General features: G+C 41.0%; 3 protein-coding genes across 7 annotated transcripts in view; 1 reads left to right on the top strand and 2 right to left on the bottom strand.

Annotated features, from left to right (window-relative positions):
- si:rp71-15k1.1 overlaps positions 1–14229 on the bottom strand; it is a 465095-nt gene that overhangs the window by 402372 nt on the left and 48494 nt on the right. The gene's annotated exons all lie outside the window — the stretch shown is intronic.
- si:ch73-15n24.1 overlaps positions 1–14229 on the bottom strand; it is a 45502-nt gene that overhangs the window by 1096 nt on the left and 30177 nt on the right. The window lies entirely within an intron of this gene.
- Positions 457–12601, top strand: LOC147832470 (uncharacterized). Its single transcript, XM_087295469.1, has 3 exons — positions 457–561; positions 801–4512; positions 11110–12601. Exon 3 carries the CDS (start codon positions 11269–11271, stop codon positions 12253–12255), a length of 987 nt encoding a protein of 328 aa, XP_087151595.1. The 5' UTR covers positions 457–561; positions 801–4512; positions 11110–11268; the 3' UTR covers positions 12256–12601.

Raw genomic sequence — 14229 nt, 5'->3', positions numbered from 1 at the left:
TTAACCCTAAATACCTCCTTTGCACTATATTGTTCTGTCTTATGTAAAAGTATTTGTGTATTATAACTATAATATGTGTATAGTTAGATTACTGCCCCAGTATGTTAGTTATGTACAAGTAAAAAATATCTTGCTAGCTCCTGTGAGCAATATAAGGCTAGGTTTAGGTCACAACATCTATTTTGACGCCTAATAACGATGTAAAATGACGTTGATGTTTAGTTGTAAAGTGACCAAAATACGTCAAGGCAAAATTTAAATCATTTGACAGCCCTAATATATATATATATATATATATATATATATATATATATATATATATATATATATATATATATATATATATACATATATATATATTGTAGCAGATGTCATGTGTGTTTAAGATCTTATGCCAGTTCACATAGGAACTAATTAAGGCGGAGCTAATTTCAAGGGGAACTATAAAAATGATGCACCACTGTGAGTAGAGAGACAAATGCATTCACTTCCAAGCATTCAACAAGCTAAGGAATGCTTATGCTTTTCTTGAGTTTCTCCCTTCCGTAACCAGCCAATGAGGTATGTTTGTTTTGTATGATTTGTTGGTTTGTTTGATTTGAAGTGTGGTGTTGTTGTTGTTGTTGTTATTTGTTTGGTGTGTGCATTTAACTGTTTGTTTATGAGCGGTGCTATTTATAAAGTTAAATTGTATTAGTTAAGATTATGTGATCCAGTGTTATGTGTGACCTTAATGTGGTGATTTGGATTAATTTGATATGGAAATGCACTGTTGTAATTCATTGTTGTATGTTTTTTAGTTCTTACGTCTGGTACACCCCTGATGTCTTGTGGTTTGCTCTATGTTGAGAACTGAAGACTTGCTATGAAAATAAACCAGTCAGTAGAAACCAAAGACTCTTGCTCGTTTGTTGCTGGAGGGAGCTACAGTAAGAACTCAAGGCTCATTGCGAGTATGAAAGAAGAAGCAGGACAATTTAACCAATGAACTCAGTCAAGTATTTTGTTGTGCAAAGCAACAAAGTGAAATTTTACATGGTTCAGCAATATCAGAAGGAAAGGACATTGCCGGTGTAATATGGAGACGCAAACATAACTTGAAGAGCAGCACAAGTCAAGACCAGCAGTAAGAGTGGTGCAGTTAAGTGTGATTAAAGGTACCTAACTGTGGTTAATGGCTGCAAAGACTTTAAGTATTGTTTAATATTGTCATGTTCCTTTCAAAATGTTGGTGGTTTATTATTGACTTGTATGTAAATTAAGTACTGTTTAACTGCCTGTTTCTATTGCTGTGAAATAAGAGTAAATTTCACTTTCAGCGTTTAATCAGATTAAGGCATGATTTATGGTCTTAACTTTAAATTAAGGAATAAATAAATAAGAAAAGAATTTTAGAAGTGAAAAAGGAGAAATTTAAATAATGTCAGATTTAGGTGAGCGGCCCATGGATGATAGAGTGAATCAGCAACTTGCAACTCAGCCCTCAGTGAGAAGTAAGGTGGCAACGGAAACTTCTGATGCTGTGGAGACTGAGCTACGAAGAGGAAAGAGGACTCGTAAGCTGACTGAAAAGGGTCAGAAGTTGCAAGAAGAGAAGTTGGAAAGGTATGAACAGAGATTCAAGGTCAGTTATGATAAATGGAAATCTCTTGTCAAAGAAGTAAAGTGGTTATTATCTGAGTCTTCTTCAATTGAATCATTACAAGATGTTATGGTAAGAATGACAAAGGCTTCTGCAGTTGTAGGCACTGGGTATGAAGATCTACGCCATTTGAGTATTCCTGACCATGATACACGCCGCCGAGTAGACCATTGTGAAGCAGTCACAAAGAAAATGGGGGTTTTGGTGAAGCATTATTTCGAAGGGAATAAGGAAATGGAGTCTGGATGGAGTGACATTGAGTTATCTGAAAAGGTCAGTGTGGGCACAAGGATTTCTAGAACTTCTACATCGTCTCAAAGTAAGTCAAGATCTTCTAAGTTTTCAAGTTTATCTGCTGCCAAAAAACAAGAAGCTGCTGCTGAGGTTGCTGCTAATGAAGCCACTTTAGAAGTCTTAAAGGAACAGGATCATCAGTTTAAGGAACTTCAGAAGCTTGAAGCTGAAGATAAGAAGCGTATAGCTGAACAAGAAGCTGATGATTCGAAGCGCCGTGAAGAAGAGGCTAAGGTGAAAGCTCAGCATGAGGTGGAAAATGCAGCTAGACGTAAGTTATTAGAAGATAAACGCCGCAAACTGGAACGTTTGGAGACAGTTAAGAAGTTAAATGCAGCTAAAGCACGTATGCAGATATATGAACAGAGTGAAGTTTCAGAAGATGATGAGCTTTTGAGTGACTTGTCTCATGACTGTGAATTTAAAGAAATCCATGTGGATAAAAGACACCACAGACCTGATAATTTGTCAACAAAAAATGTCACTTTACAGCCAACAGTGACAACTCCACAAATAGATAATACTTCTCTTGTCAAGGCTTTGACTGAATCTATGAGTGTCAATCGACTTCCTGTGCCAGAACCAATGGTTTTTAATGGGGATCCACTTAAGTTCAATGATTGGAAAACGTCCTTTCAAATGTTAATAGAGAAGAAATCCATTCCTGCAGTGGAGAAGATTTTCTATCTACGGAGGTATGTAGGAGATTCTGTCAAAAAGGCTCTTGAAGGCCATTTTCTTCTTGGAACAGATTCGGCTTATTGTTCAGCTTGGAAGATTTTGGAAGAAAGATATGGAAATCCATTTCTTATAGCCAAATCATTTCAAGAGAAGCTTTATGCTTGGCCAAAGATTGGTCCCAAGGAAAGTTTGGAACTACAAGAGTTTGTAGATTTCCTTCGTAGTTGTGAGGCTGCCATTCCTCAAATTAAAGAACTTGAAGTGTTAAATGATTGTAATGAGAACCAAAAAATTCTTGCTAAGCTGCCTGATTGGTTAACTTCAAGATGGAATAGAGAGGTGATGGAAACTGAAGAAAATACTAAAACATTTCCAAGTTTCAGCCAATTTGTTAAGTTCCTCACAAAGGAAGCCAAGATTGTGTGCAATCCTATAACATCACTTTATGCTCTGAAATCAAGCGATAAAGAAGGAACAAGGACGTTGAAGACTCGAAGCTCTGTGGGAAAGGTGTTGGCGACTAATTCTGGTGGAGACAACCTCGTCTTGGTGAGTTGTGTTTTTTGTCAAAAAAATGATCATAGTCTTCATAAATGTCATAAGTTCATGGAGAAGACGGTTGTTGAACGACACAAGTTTGTCTATAAGAAGATGTTATGCTTTGGATGTTTGAAGCCTGGACATCAATCAAGGATTTGTCAAAACAGAAGTGTCTGTGACATTTGTGCAAAAAACCATCCTACCTGTCTTCATGAAGATCGTTCAAGGAGTGTTGGAAATCATGGGGTGACTGAAAGCTTTAAGAAGAGTACAGATCCTTATCAGCATAGACACACAAGAGTTCTAAATGAGGCAACTTCGAACCAGGTAATGCAAGAAATTAATAATACCTGCACTTCTTCTATTATACCTGTATGGGTGTCTACAACATCTGAACCAGAGAAAGAGGTTCTAGTATATGCTCTCCTTGATACACAAAGTGATACAACCTTTATTCTTGAAGAGACTACACATGCACTGAATGTTAAGAAGAAAGCAGTTCAATTGAAACTTGCAACTATGGCTTCAAAGATTACAGTCGTTCCTTGTTTTAAAATGAAGGGTCTTCAAGTTAGAGGATTTTATTCGAAAACTAGGATTCCTCTGCCAACAACCTATTCAAGAGAGTTTGTTCCTGCCAGCAAAGATCACATTCCTACACCACAAACAGCAAGAGTATGGCCTCATCTTGAACATATTGCAGATGTCCTTGCTCCTCGACAAGGTTGTGATGTTGGCTTATTAATTGGATACAACTGTCCACAGGCTCTTCTTCCACGAGAGGTGGTGGCTGGTGAAGGAAATCAACCTTTTGCACAGAGGACCGATTTGGGATGGAGTGTAATTGGTCATGGTAATCCATGTGTTGACTCTGGCGATATTTATGGAACAAGTCATCAGATTATTGTGAGACAAGTAATGCCAAGTATACCTGCTTCTGTCAATCTCAAAACGAAGGTGCACTATGTCTGTCGAACAAAATCAAAGAAGTGGTTTCTCCAATAGATGTCATCAGGGTGTTTGAATCTGATTTTTGTGAGCAAGAATCTGAGGATTGCTGTATGTCTCAAGAGGATCTTCGATTCCTAGGGAAAATGAAAGCAGGTACATCATTAAATAAGGCTGGACATTATGAGATGCCACTACCATTTAAAGGTGACAGGCCTAACTTGCCAAACAATAAAGTCTGTGCAGTATATCGTCTCAAATGTTTGGCAAGAAGATTTAAGAAGGATATGCAGTATTACAGTGATTATTATGCTTTCATGAATGAAATCATTGCCTGTGGAGATGCTGAGAAGGTTCCACCTGAAGAAGATGAGAAATGTTCAGCATGGTACATTCCTCATCATGGAGTGTGTGATGTCCTGTCATATGGCCACACAAGACTGAGGGTAACAAACACACGCACACATTCGCTCAGACACACACACACACACACACACACACACAAACACACACGCACATTCGCTCAAACGCACACACTCGCTCAGACACACACACACACACACACGCGCTTACACATACACGCACATTCGCTGAAACGCGCACATTCGCTGAGACCCAAACAATACTCTCCTGCTCCTTCACTAGCTGACAAGCGCGCACCTTGCTCAACTACACGCATACAAACAGGCATAACATCCATAAGAACTTTAGGTAATTAGAGACTGACAACTTCTCTTTATTTCATATCTTTATTTATAAAATAAGTTCCAAATATTACATGTCACAATTTCTTTCAGTTTCGGTACATTGTTTACTGGTTTGGAGTGCACACATTCTAGTTTACATTAGTACTGTTTCTGTTATTTCTGTTTACTTATGGTTATTTCTGTTGAGTTAAAGTTACCGGAGGGTGCAGTGGAGGATGATGCTGTGGTCCGCTGGATCGGCCAGTCATGTTTACTGGCAAAGGGCTGGTTCCTGTGTGTGCGTCAAAGATTTATGTCCGGGTGATCCCGCGTGGCGGAACCAATGTGCCGAAATGATAAGGGGGGGAAAGTTTACTTTGAATGTTTTTCTATATTACTTGTTTGTTTAATTTAAATAATTTGTTTATTTTGAGTAATTATGTCTTGTATTTTGTAAATGTCTTTTTGTTTAGAATTAGTTTGATTAGTAAATATTATATTTATAATTGTTATGTTTTATTGTTTCACCTATGTTGTTTAAGTGGATCCACCGTTTGTGTATAAATACTCTGTAGTTGTTTCATTTGGTAGGTCAGTTTGGTTGTGTTCAGACTTCCTGAATTTCTGTTATATTTTTGTTGACCTCAATTTGTTTTCCAACTAGTTTTTATGTTGGATTATTGGTTTGTTTAAGTTAAATAAATATTTTTTGGCCTTATTTTCCTGTGTCCTCGTGCCTTACCGCTGGGCTATCTCACATATGGTGTCAGAAGGTGGATTTTAATAGAGGACACAGGTTTTTTTTTGTTTCCCTCTCCATAGCCTCAGTACATTGAGTTGCCATGAGCCGTCAGCAAAAGAAGGGGCCCATGAAGCCAGTTTCTGTGGAGCAAGAGGAGGAGCAAGGAAGGCCTGCAGAGGAGGAAATGGAGCACAAGGATAAAGATGAGATGGCAAGTAGAGAGCCAACTTTGGCTGATTTAACAAGTTTGTTTAGTGCGCATATGGCAAAAATGGATTCCAGGGAGGCGGTCAGAAAGCAGGAACACATAGATCAAGAACGACGGTTTAAAGCATTACAACATCAGTTCAGTTTATTACAAATGGAAGTTCAGGCCCGCACCTCACCTACATCTGATGCCTGCCACATTGATACACATTCTCTAGATGTGCATGGTGCTCAAGCAGATACTGATAATCAGCAGTTTACCTCCCCAAATGTCTTCCACTCAAATGCTGACCTTATTGATGATCGCTTCCCACCACCAAGATTTCGGGAACCTCGATTAGAGAAGTTGGCTGATTCTGATGATATAGAGCACTTCTTAATAACTTTTGAACGAATCGCTACAGCCTGTCGCTGGCCTAAAGCTGACTGGGCATTTCATTTGATCCCTCTATTAACTAGCAGGGCAAGAGCTGCATATGTCCAAATGGACCTGGATGACTCTACCGAGTATGATAAGGTTAAAGCTGCCATCTTGGTAAAGTATGACATAAATGCTGAAACTTATAGGCTGAGATTTCGTTCCCTCACTGTTCTCCCTTCTGAGGCTCCCAAGGAGTTGTATACCAGACTTAAAGACCTGTATGGAAAGTGGATTAAGCCCAAAGGAAAAACTACTGAAGAGGTAGGAGAAATAATTATTTTAGAACAATATCTGCGAATGCTTTCTCCTGAACTTCAGGTCTGGATAAGGGAGCGTGACCCCACGACAGCAGCAGAGGCTGCTGCCTTAGCGGATGTCTTTGTGGCAGCAAGGGGGAAGAATCAGTCCTGGGGCAGGAAAACAAGCAGTGAGGCACGAAGACCACCCTTTCCTCAATTTCAACCAAAATCCATGGCTGGATTGGGTAAGACTCCTAAGGGAGGTTCCCCAGAAATGAAACCTGCTATGACTCTGAGAAGACCAGTGGTCTGCTATCTCTGTGGACAAGAGGGGCACACAAAACCTGTTTGTCCAAGGAATGTAGTTAAACCGACTAATCTGTGTTATGTTCCTAGAGGTTGGGAGGATAAAGCCCAGAAGCCAAATTCCTTGCTGCATGCCATCACTGTGAAAGTGAATGGTAAAGAGTTTCCTGCTCTGATTGATACTGGGAGTGACCAGACACTGGTGAGTCGGAAGGTTGTGGCTCCATCTTCAGTTAATGCAAGTAATAAGCTTTCCATTTGCTGTGTTCACGGTGATGAGAGATTGGTGCCTACTGCAGATCTATATCTGGCTGTTAACAACCAACCCTACTTGCTAGAGGTGGGGGTAGTGGATAATCTTCCCTATCCTGTAGTGTTAGGACGAGATTTGCCAGTGCTTTTGGATCTTATCCAGCCCATGTCACAGTGCAATATGGTACTTACTAGAGCCAAGGCAAAACAACAAGATGAACCAGCACAAACTCTGTCAATGTTGCCATTTTATAATGCTGATCTAGAAACCAGTCCTCCAAAACCCAAGACGACTAGACGACAAAGGAGACATGCAAAGTTGCAATATAATGCCTCTCGTCTGCCTGCAGGTGAAGTAGATGGTCTTAATCCACAAATGAAATTACCCACCAACATTAGTGAATTGCAGCAAAATGACACCAGTCTTGTTGCATATTTCGAGCAAGCAAACCAGATGGAGATGGGCGATAAAGTGATTGATGATAACTGTGAGCGATTTATGATTTCAGAGAACATACTCTACCGTCAGATTGGATCAGTGAAACAGCTGATTGTTCCAAAGGAGGCTCGGGAACTTGTTCTTCACTTGAGCCACTCAATCCCATGGGCTGGCCACCTAGGGGTAAGGAAAACCATAGAACGGATCAAGAAGTATTTCTACTGGCCTGGTCTGAAGGCTGATGTTGTTCAGTATTGCAAGAGCTGCCCTGAGTGTCAACTGGTATCTCTCCATCATCCACCTCGAGTACCACTACAGCCACTTCCTTTGATTAGTACTCCGTTTGAAAGACTGGGCATGGATATCGTTGGCCCAGTAGAAAAAAGCAGCTTGGGTAATAGATTTCTGCTGGTTATCACAGATTATGCTACAAGGTACCCAGAGGTATTCCCTTTGAAATCTATGAAAGCAAAGAACGTGGCAACCTGTTTAATCCAGTTCTGTTCCAGAGTCGGGTTACCCCGTGAAATTCTTACTGACCAAGGGACTAACTTTATGTCTACTCTGTTGAAGCAGGTCTACCAGTTGCTGGGTATTAAGAGTCTGCGCACAACTCCATACCATCCGCAGACTGATGGGCTCACTGAGCGGTTTAATCAAACCTTGAAGCAGATGCTCAGAAAGTTTGTTGATGAGACTGGTAAGAATTGGGACCAGTGGCTTCCCTATATACTTTTTGCTTATCGGGAGGTTCCCCAAGCATCAACTGGGTTTTCTCCCTTTGAGCTTTTGTATGGGCATGAAGTTCGGGGACCTTTGACCCTACTTAAAGAGATGTGGGAAGGTATTAAAGGAGACCGGGAGCCTTCTAATGTTGTGGCTTATGTCTTGCAAATGCGGGAGCGTCTGGAGAAAATGAGAGCTTTGGCAAGAACCCATATGGCGGAGGCCCAGAAACGCCAACGAACATGGTATGATCAGCGAGCACGTGAAAGAGAATTTGTGAGTGGGGAAAAGGTGTTGGTGATGTTGCCTAGCAAGGAGAACAAGCTTTTGGCCAAGTGGCAGGGCCCTTTTAATATCAAGAGCCGGCTAGGCCCTACAACTTATGAAGTGGCAACTCCAGGTCAGGAGCATGCCAGCAGAATACTGCATGTGAATCTGTTAAAAAAGTGGGTGCCCCGTTCTGAACAGGTACTGCTTGTATGCCGTGTCCAAGGAGATGAGGAGTGTGAGGATCAATATCTGCCTCAGCCAACATCTGCTGACATTAGGCTGGACCATCTGCCTGAAAAACAACGAAGACAGGTGAGCCCTCTTTGCAATCCTCAAATATTTTCTGAGTTGCCGGGTCACACTTCTCTGATCCAACATGATGTGATCCTGAAACCTGATGTTGCTGTTAGACGTATGAGTTACAGAATACCTGAGAAATTGCAAGAGGCCTTGAAGGAGGAAGTGGACTTTATGCTGAGCCTAGGGATCATAGAACCTTCCCAGAGTGAGTGGTGCCATCCAGTGGTCCTGGTTCCAAAAAAAGATGGAAACATACGATTTTGCATTGATTTCCGGTACTTGAATTCTGTATCACAGTTTGATTGCTATCCTACTCCCCGTATTGATTCATTAATAGATCGATTGGGCAAAGCAGTATACCTGACCACACTGGATCTTTCTAAAGGATACTGGCAAATACCTTTGACTGAACGGGCCCGGCCTTTGACAGCATTTAGGACACCATGGGGCCTATTCCAGTTCCGATTTCTTCCCTTTGGCCTGCATGGGGCACCGGCAACATTTCAGAGGCTTATGGACCAGGTATTGCAAGGGTTAACGTTTGCTGCAGCTTATCTTGATGATATTATAATTTACAGTACAACCTGGGAGGAGCACATGCAACATCTCCATGAAGTCTTCCAACGGCTCCAAAGAGCTGGTCTGACTGCTAATCCTGCGAAGTGTGCCATAGCCCGGAAAGAGGCAGAATACCTGGGCTTTGTCATTGGCAATGGAGTGGTGCGACCACAGATTAAGAAGATTCAGGCACTGGAAGAATGTCCTTTACCACAGACACGTAAGGAGTTAAGATCATTTCTTGGAATGGCAGGCTTCTATAACCGCTTTATTCCTAACTTCTCCAGTAGAGCTGCTACCTTGACTGACATGGTGGGTGTCCGGTGCCCGAATCAATGCCAATGGACTGAAGAGAGGATGGCTGCATTCAAAGACATACAGACTGCATTGACAACCAACACTGTACTGTATAATCCAGACTTCACCAAAGAATTTATTGTGCAGACAGACGCCTCTGAAAGAGGTTTAGGAGCAGTACTGTTACAGGGATCCCCAGGTGAGCGACGACCTGTAGTCTTCATTAGCCGCAAACTCTTTCCAAGAGAAACCCGTTATTCCACAATTGAGAAGGAATGTTTGGCGGTGAAATGGGCCTTAGACTCCTTGAGATATTATTTGCTTGGAAGAGAATTCATACTGGAAACAGACCACAAAGCACTCCAATGGCTGGAAAGAATGAGAGATACTAATGGGCGAATCACAAGGTGGTACCTGGCCATGCAACCATTCCGATTTAAGGTCCACCACGTTCCTGGCAAGGCAAATGTAACTGCAGACTATCTTTCCCGCTGTGCCAGCGAGACGCCCGAAGGGAGGGGGTGTGTGATGTCCTGTCATATGGCCACACAAGACTGAGGGTAACAAACACACGCACACATTCGCTCAGACACACACACACACACACACACACACACAAACACACACGCACATTCGCTCAAACGCACACACTCGCTCAGACACACACACACACACACACGCGCTTACACATACACGCACATTCGCTGAAACGCGCACATTCGCTGAGACCCAAACAATACTCTCCTGCTCCTTCACTAGCTGACAAGCGCGCACCTTGCTCAACTACACGCATACAAACAGGCATAACATCCATAAGAACTTTAGGTAATTAGAGACTGACAACTTCTCTTTATTTCATATCTTTATTTATAAAATAAGTTCCAAATATTACATGTCACAATTTCTTTCAGTTTCGGTACATTGTTTACTGGTTTGGAGTGCACACATTCTAGTTTACATTAGTACTGTTTCTGTTATTTCTGTTTACTTATGGTTATTTCTGTTGAGTTAAAGTTACCGGAGGGTGCAGTGGAGGATGATGCTGTGGTCCGCTGGATCGGCCAGTCATGTTTACTGGCAAAGGGCTGGTTCCTGTGTGTGCGTCAAAGATTTATGTCCGGGTGATCCCGCGTGGCGGAACCAATGTGCCGAAATGATAAGGGGGGGAAAGTTTACTTTGAATGTTTTTCTATATTACTTGTTTGTTTAATTTAAATAATTTGTTTATTTTGAGTAATTATGTCTTGTATTTTGTAAATGTCTTTTTGTTTAGAATTAGTTTGATTAGTAAATATTATATTTATAATTGTTATGTTTTATTGTTTCACCTATGTTGTTTAAGTGGATCCACCGTTTGTGTATAAATACTCTGTAGTTGTTTCATTTGGTAGGTCAGTTTGGTTGTGTTCAGACTTCCTGAATTTCTGTTATATTTTTGTTGACCTCAATTTGTTTTCCAACTAGTTTTTATGTTGGATTATTGGTTTGTTTAAGTTAAATAAATATTTTTTGGCCTTAATTTTCCTGTGTCCTCGTGCCTTACCGCTGGGCTATCTCACAGAGTGTATCATCCAAAGAAGCCTGGAAAAATTAGAGTGTTTTTGATTGTTCTGCAAGGTTTCAAGGAACTTCTTTAAATGACCATCTTTTGACAGGCCCAGAGCTGACAAATACTCTAGTGGGTGTCTTGTGTCGTTTCAGGAAAAATCCAGTTGCCATTATGTGTGACATAGAACGCATGTTTCATCAGTTTCATGTCAAAGCAGAGGACCGAGATTATCTTCGATTCTTATGGTGGGACAACGGCAATTTGGAAGCTCAACCCTCAGTGTATAAAATGAAAGTTCATTTATTTGGTGCAGCTTCTTCCCCAGGTTGTGCAAATTATGGTCTTAAACATCTTGCTGCTGAAGGAAAAGGAATGTTCACTGAAGATGTTATTAGGTTCATCCAAAGGAACTTTTACGTTGATGATGGATTAGTAAGTGTGCCAACTGTAGCTGAAGCAATTGCCCTTGTAGCTGAAGCTAAGAAACTTTGTAGCACTGGGAAACTTCGACTTCACAAGTTCATTTCCAACAGTAAGAATGTTATCGCTTCAATTCCTCAAGAGGATCTTGCTAAAGGAGTAAAGGATTTGGATCTGGATCTGGGTGAGATGTATGTGGAGAGAGCACTTGGTGTTCAATGGTCAATTGCATCTGATGAATTCCAGTTTAGAGTCATTGTAAAGGAACATCCATTTACTCGCAGAGGAGTGTTGTCAACGATAGCATCTGTGTTTGATCCACTTGGATTTATGGCACCATTCATTTTGGTGGGCAAGAAGATTCTACAACAGCTGTGCTACAACAAGGCTAGTTGGGACGATTCATTGCCTGAAGACTTGCAATCTCGATGGGAACGTTGGCTTTTAGATCTGCCAAATTTAGCTGATGTGAAGATCCCACGATGTTATGTTCCACAGATAAGTAACGAAGCCATTCGTTTTGAACTCCATCATTTCTCTGATGCTAGCATCTCAGGATATGGGGAATGCTCCTATCTTCGAACAGTCAGTGCATCAGGTGAGGTTCATTGCTCTTTCGTCATGGGAAAGTCACGAGTTGCACCAACAAAAATAACTACTATTCCAAGACTAGAACTTTCAGCTGCAGTGGTCGCTGTACGGGTCAGTGATATGCTGAAGAAAGAATTGGACATTTAAGGATTTACAGGAATGTTTCTGGATTGATTCTAAGGTAGTTCTGGGATACATCAACAATGATGCTAGGAGATTCCAAGTTTTTGTAGCTAATCGTGTTCAACGTATCAAGTTGAGTACTGAATCGAATCAATGGAAATATGTAGGCACTGAAGATAATCCTGCAGATTCTGCTTCTAGAGGTTTGATGGTTGAACAACTAGTGGCGTCAAGTTGGCTCAAGGGACCAAAATTCTTGTGGCAGAAAGATCTTCCCAGTGATGAAGTTAAGGTGGGAGATGTGATCACAAGTAATGATCCAGAGCTTCGAAAGGTTCAAGTTTTCAATATCCAAGCAAATAAAGAAAAATCATTGTTAGAACGTCTTCTCAAATTCTCGGACTGGGCAAGGATGGTGAAGGCCATTGCCAGACTTAAACGGTATGTAAGAGAAGCTAAAGGTTTTGGATCCAAATCTTCTGAACCTACTACTTTGGAGCAAAGGAAAGATGCTGAGCTCTTTATCATTCGGTTAGTTCAAGAAGCAACCTTTTACCATGAAATGACGAGTCTCAAGAAACAACTAGCATTTACATCTGATGCTCAAACCAAAAGCCAGTTGTACAAGTTAAGTCCTTTTTTGGATAATCAAGGCATACTCCGAGTTGGAGGTCGCTTGGCAAATGCAACTCTTCATTTAGACATAAAATATCCTGCCATTCTTCCAAGGAAAAATCATTTCTCAGCATTACTAATCAAACATTATCATGAACGAGTACAACATCAAGGGCGAGGAATGACCGTGAATGAACTTCGGTCCAATGGTATATGGATTCTTGGATGCAGTAGTGCTGTTTCTTCTCACATATACAAATGCCTGAAATGTAGGAAATTTAGAAGGTGTGTAGAAGAACAGAAAATGGCTGATCTTCCTGAAGATCGTGTGCAGCCAACTCCACCTTTTCTAATGTGTGGAATGGATTGTTTTGGACCTTTTTATGTTACCGATGGTAGAAGGCAACTCAAACGCTATGGGTTATTGTTGACTTGTATGTGTTCCAGAGCCATACACATTGAAATGCTTGATGCTCTGTCTACTGATGCATTTATTAATGCTCTCCGCTCCTTTATAGCCATTCGTGGAACAGTTCGCCAAATTCGATGTGATCAGGGTACGAACTTTGTGGGGGCAAGCAGAGAATTTATGAGCACATTGAAAACAATGGATCAAGGGCAGATAAAGAAACTTGGCTGCGAGTTGATCATGAACATTCCATCAGCAAGTCATATGGGAGGTGTCTGGGAAAGACAGATACGTACCGTAAGAAATGTTTTGACTTCTGTTCTTGACCAATGTCCTGGGGCACTTGACAGTACTTCCCTGTGAACTCTGTTGTATGAGGTTATGGCTATTGTGAATAGCAGGCCTTTGACTGTTGAGCATTTGAATGACCCTCTAGGTCCAGAACCTCTTACCCCAAATCACATCTTGACAATGAAGTCTATGATTGTGGAACCACCACCTGGAGTGTTTGTCAAAGAAGATCTTTATCTCCGTAAACGATGGCGCAAAGTGCAGTATTTAGTCAACAACTTCTGGTCGCGCTGGAGAAAAGAGTATCTTTTAAATCTTCAGCAAAGACAGAAATGGAATAAGAATCGTAGGAATGTTAAAGTGAATGACATAGTTATCCTTAAAGATGATGTTTCACCACGTAACAAGTGGAAATTGGCAAAGGTGGTAGACGTGTACCAAGGAAAGGATGGCAAAGTGAGACAAGTCAAGTTGTTAATGAGTGACTCTTCGCTTGATGGAAAGGGTAAGCGATTGTCTAAACCAAGTTACCTTGAGCGTCCAATACAGAAGGTAGTCATTCTTCTTGAAGCTGATTGAAGACTGCTTGATTTCACACTATCACTCCATGGGTTGCATTAATTTTCATAATTGTGTTTAAGTGTGATTTATAAAAAAGGAAAAAATCACAAGTGATTTGGTGG

The sequence above is a fragment of the Danio rerio genome, chromosome 19 (genome assembly GCF_052040795.2).
Source record: "Danio rerio strain M-AB ecotype USA chromosome 19, GRCz13ab, whole genome shotgun sequence".
In the NCBI taxonomy this organism is placed as follows: Eukaryota; Metazoa; Chordata; class Actinopteri; order Cypriniformes; family Danionidae; genus Danio; species Danio rerio.
This window is presented reverse-complemented; position numbering and strand designations above follow the sequence as displayed.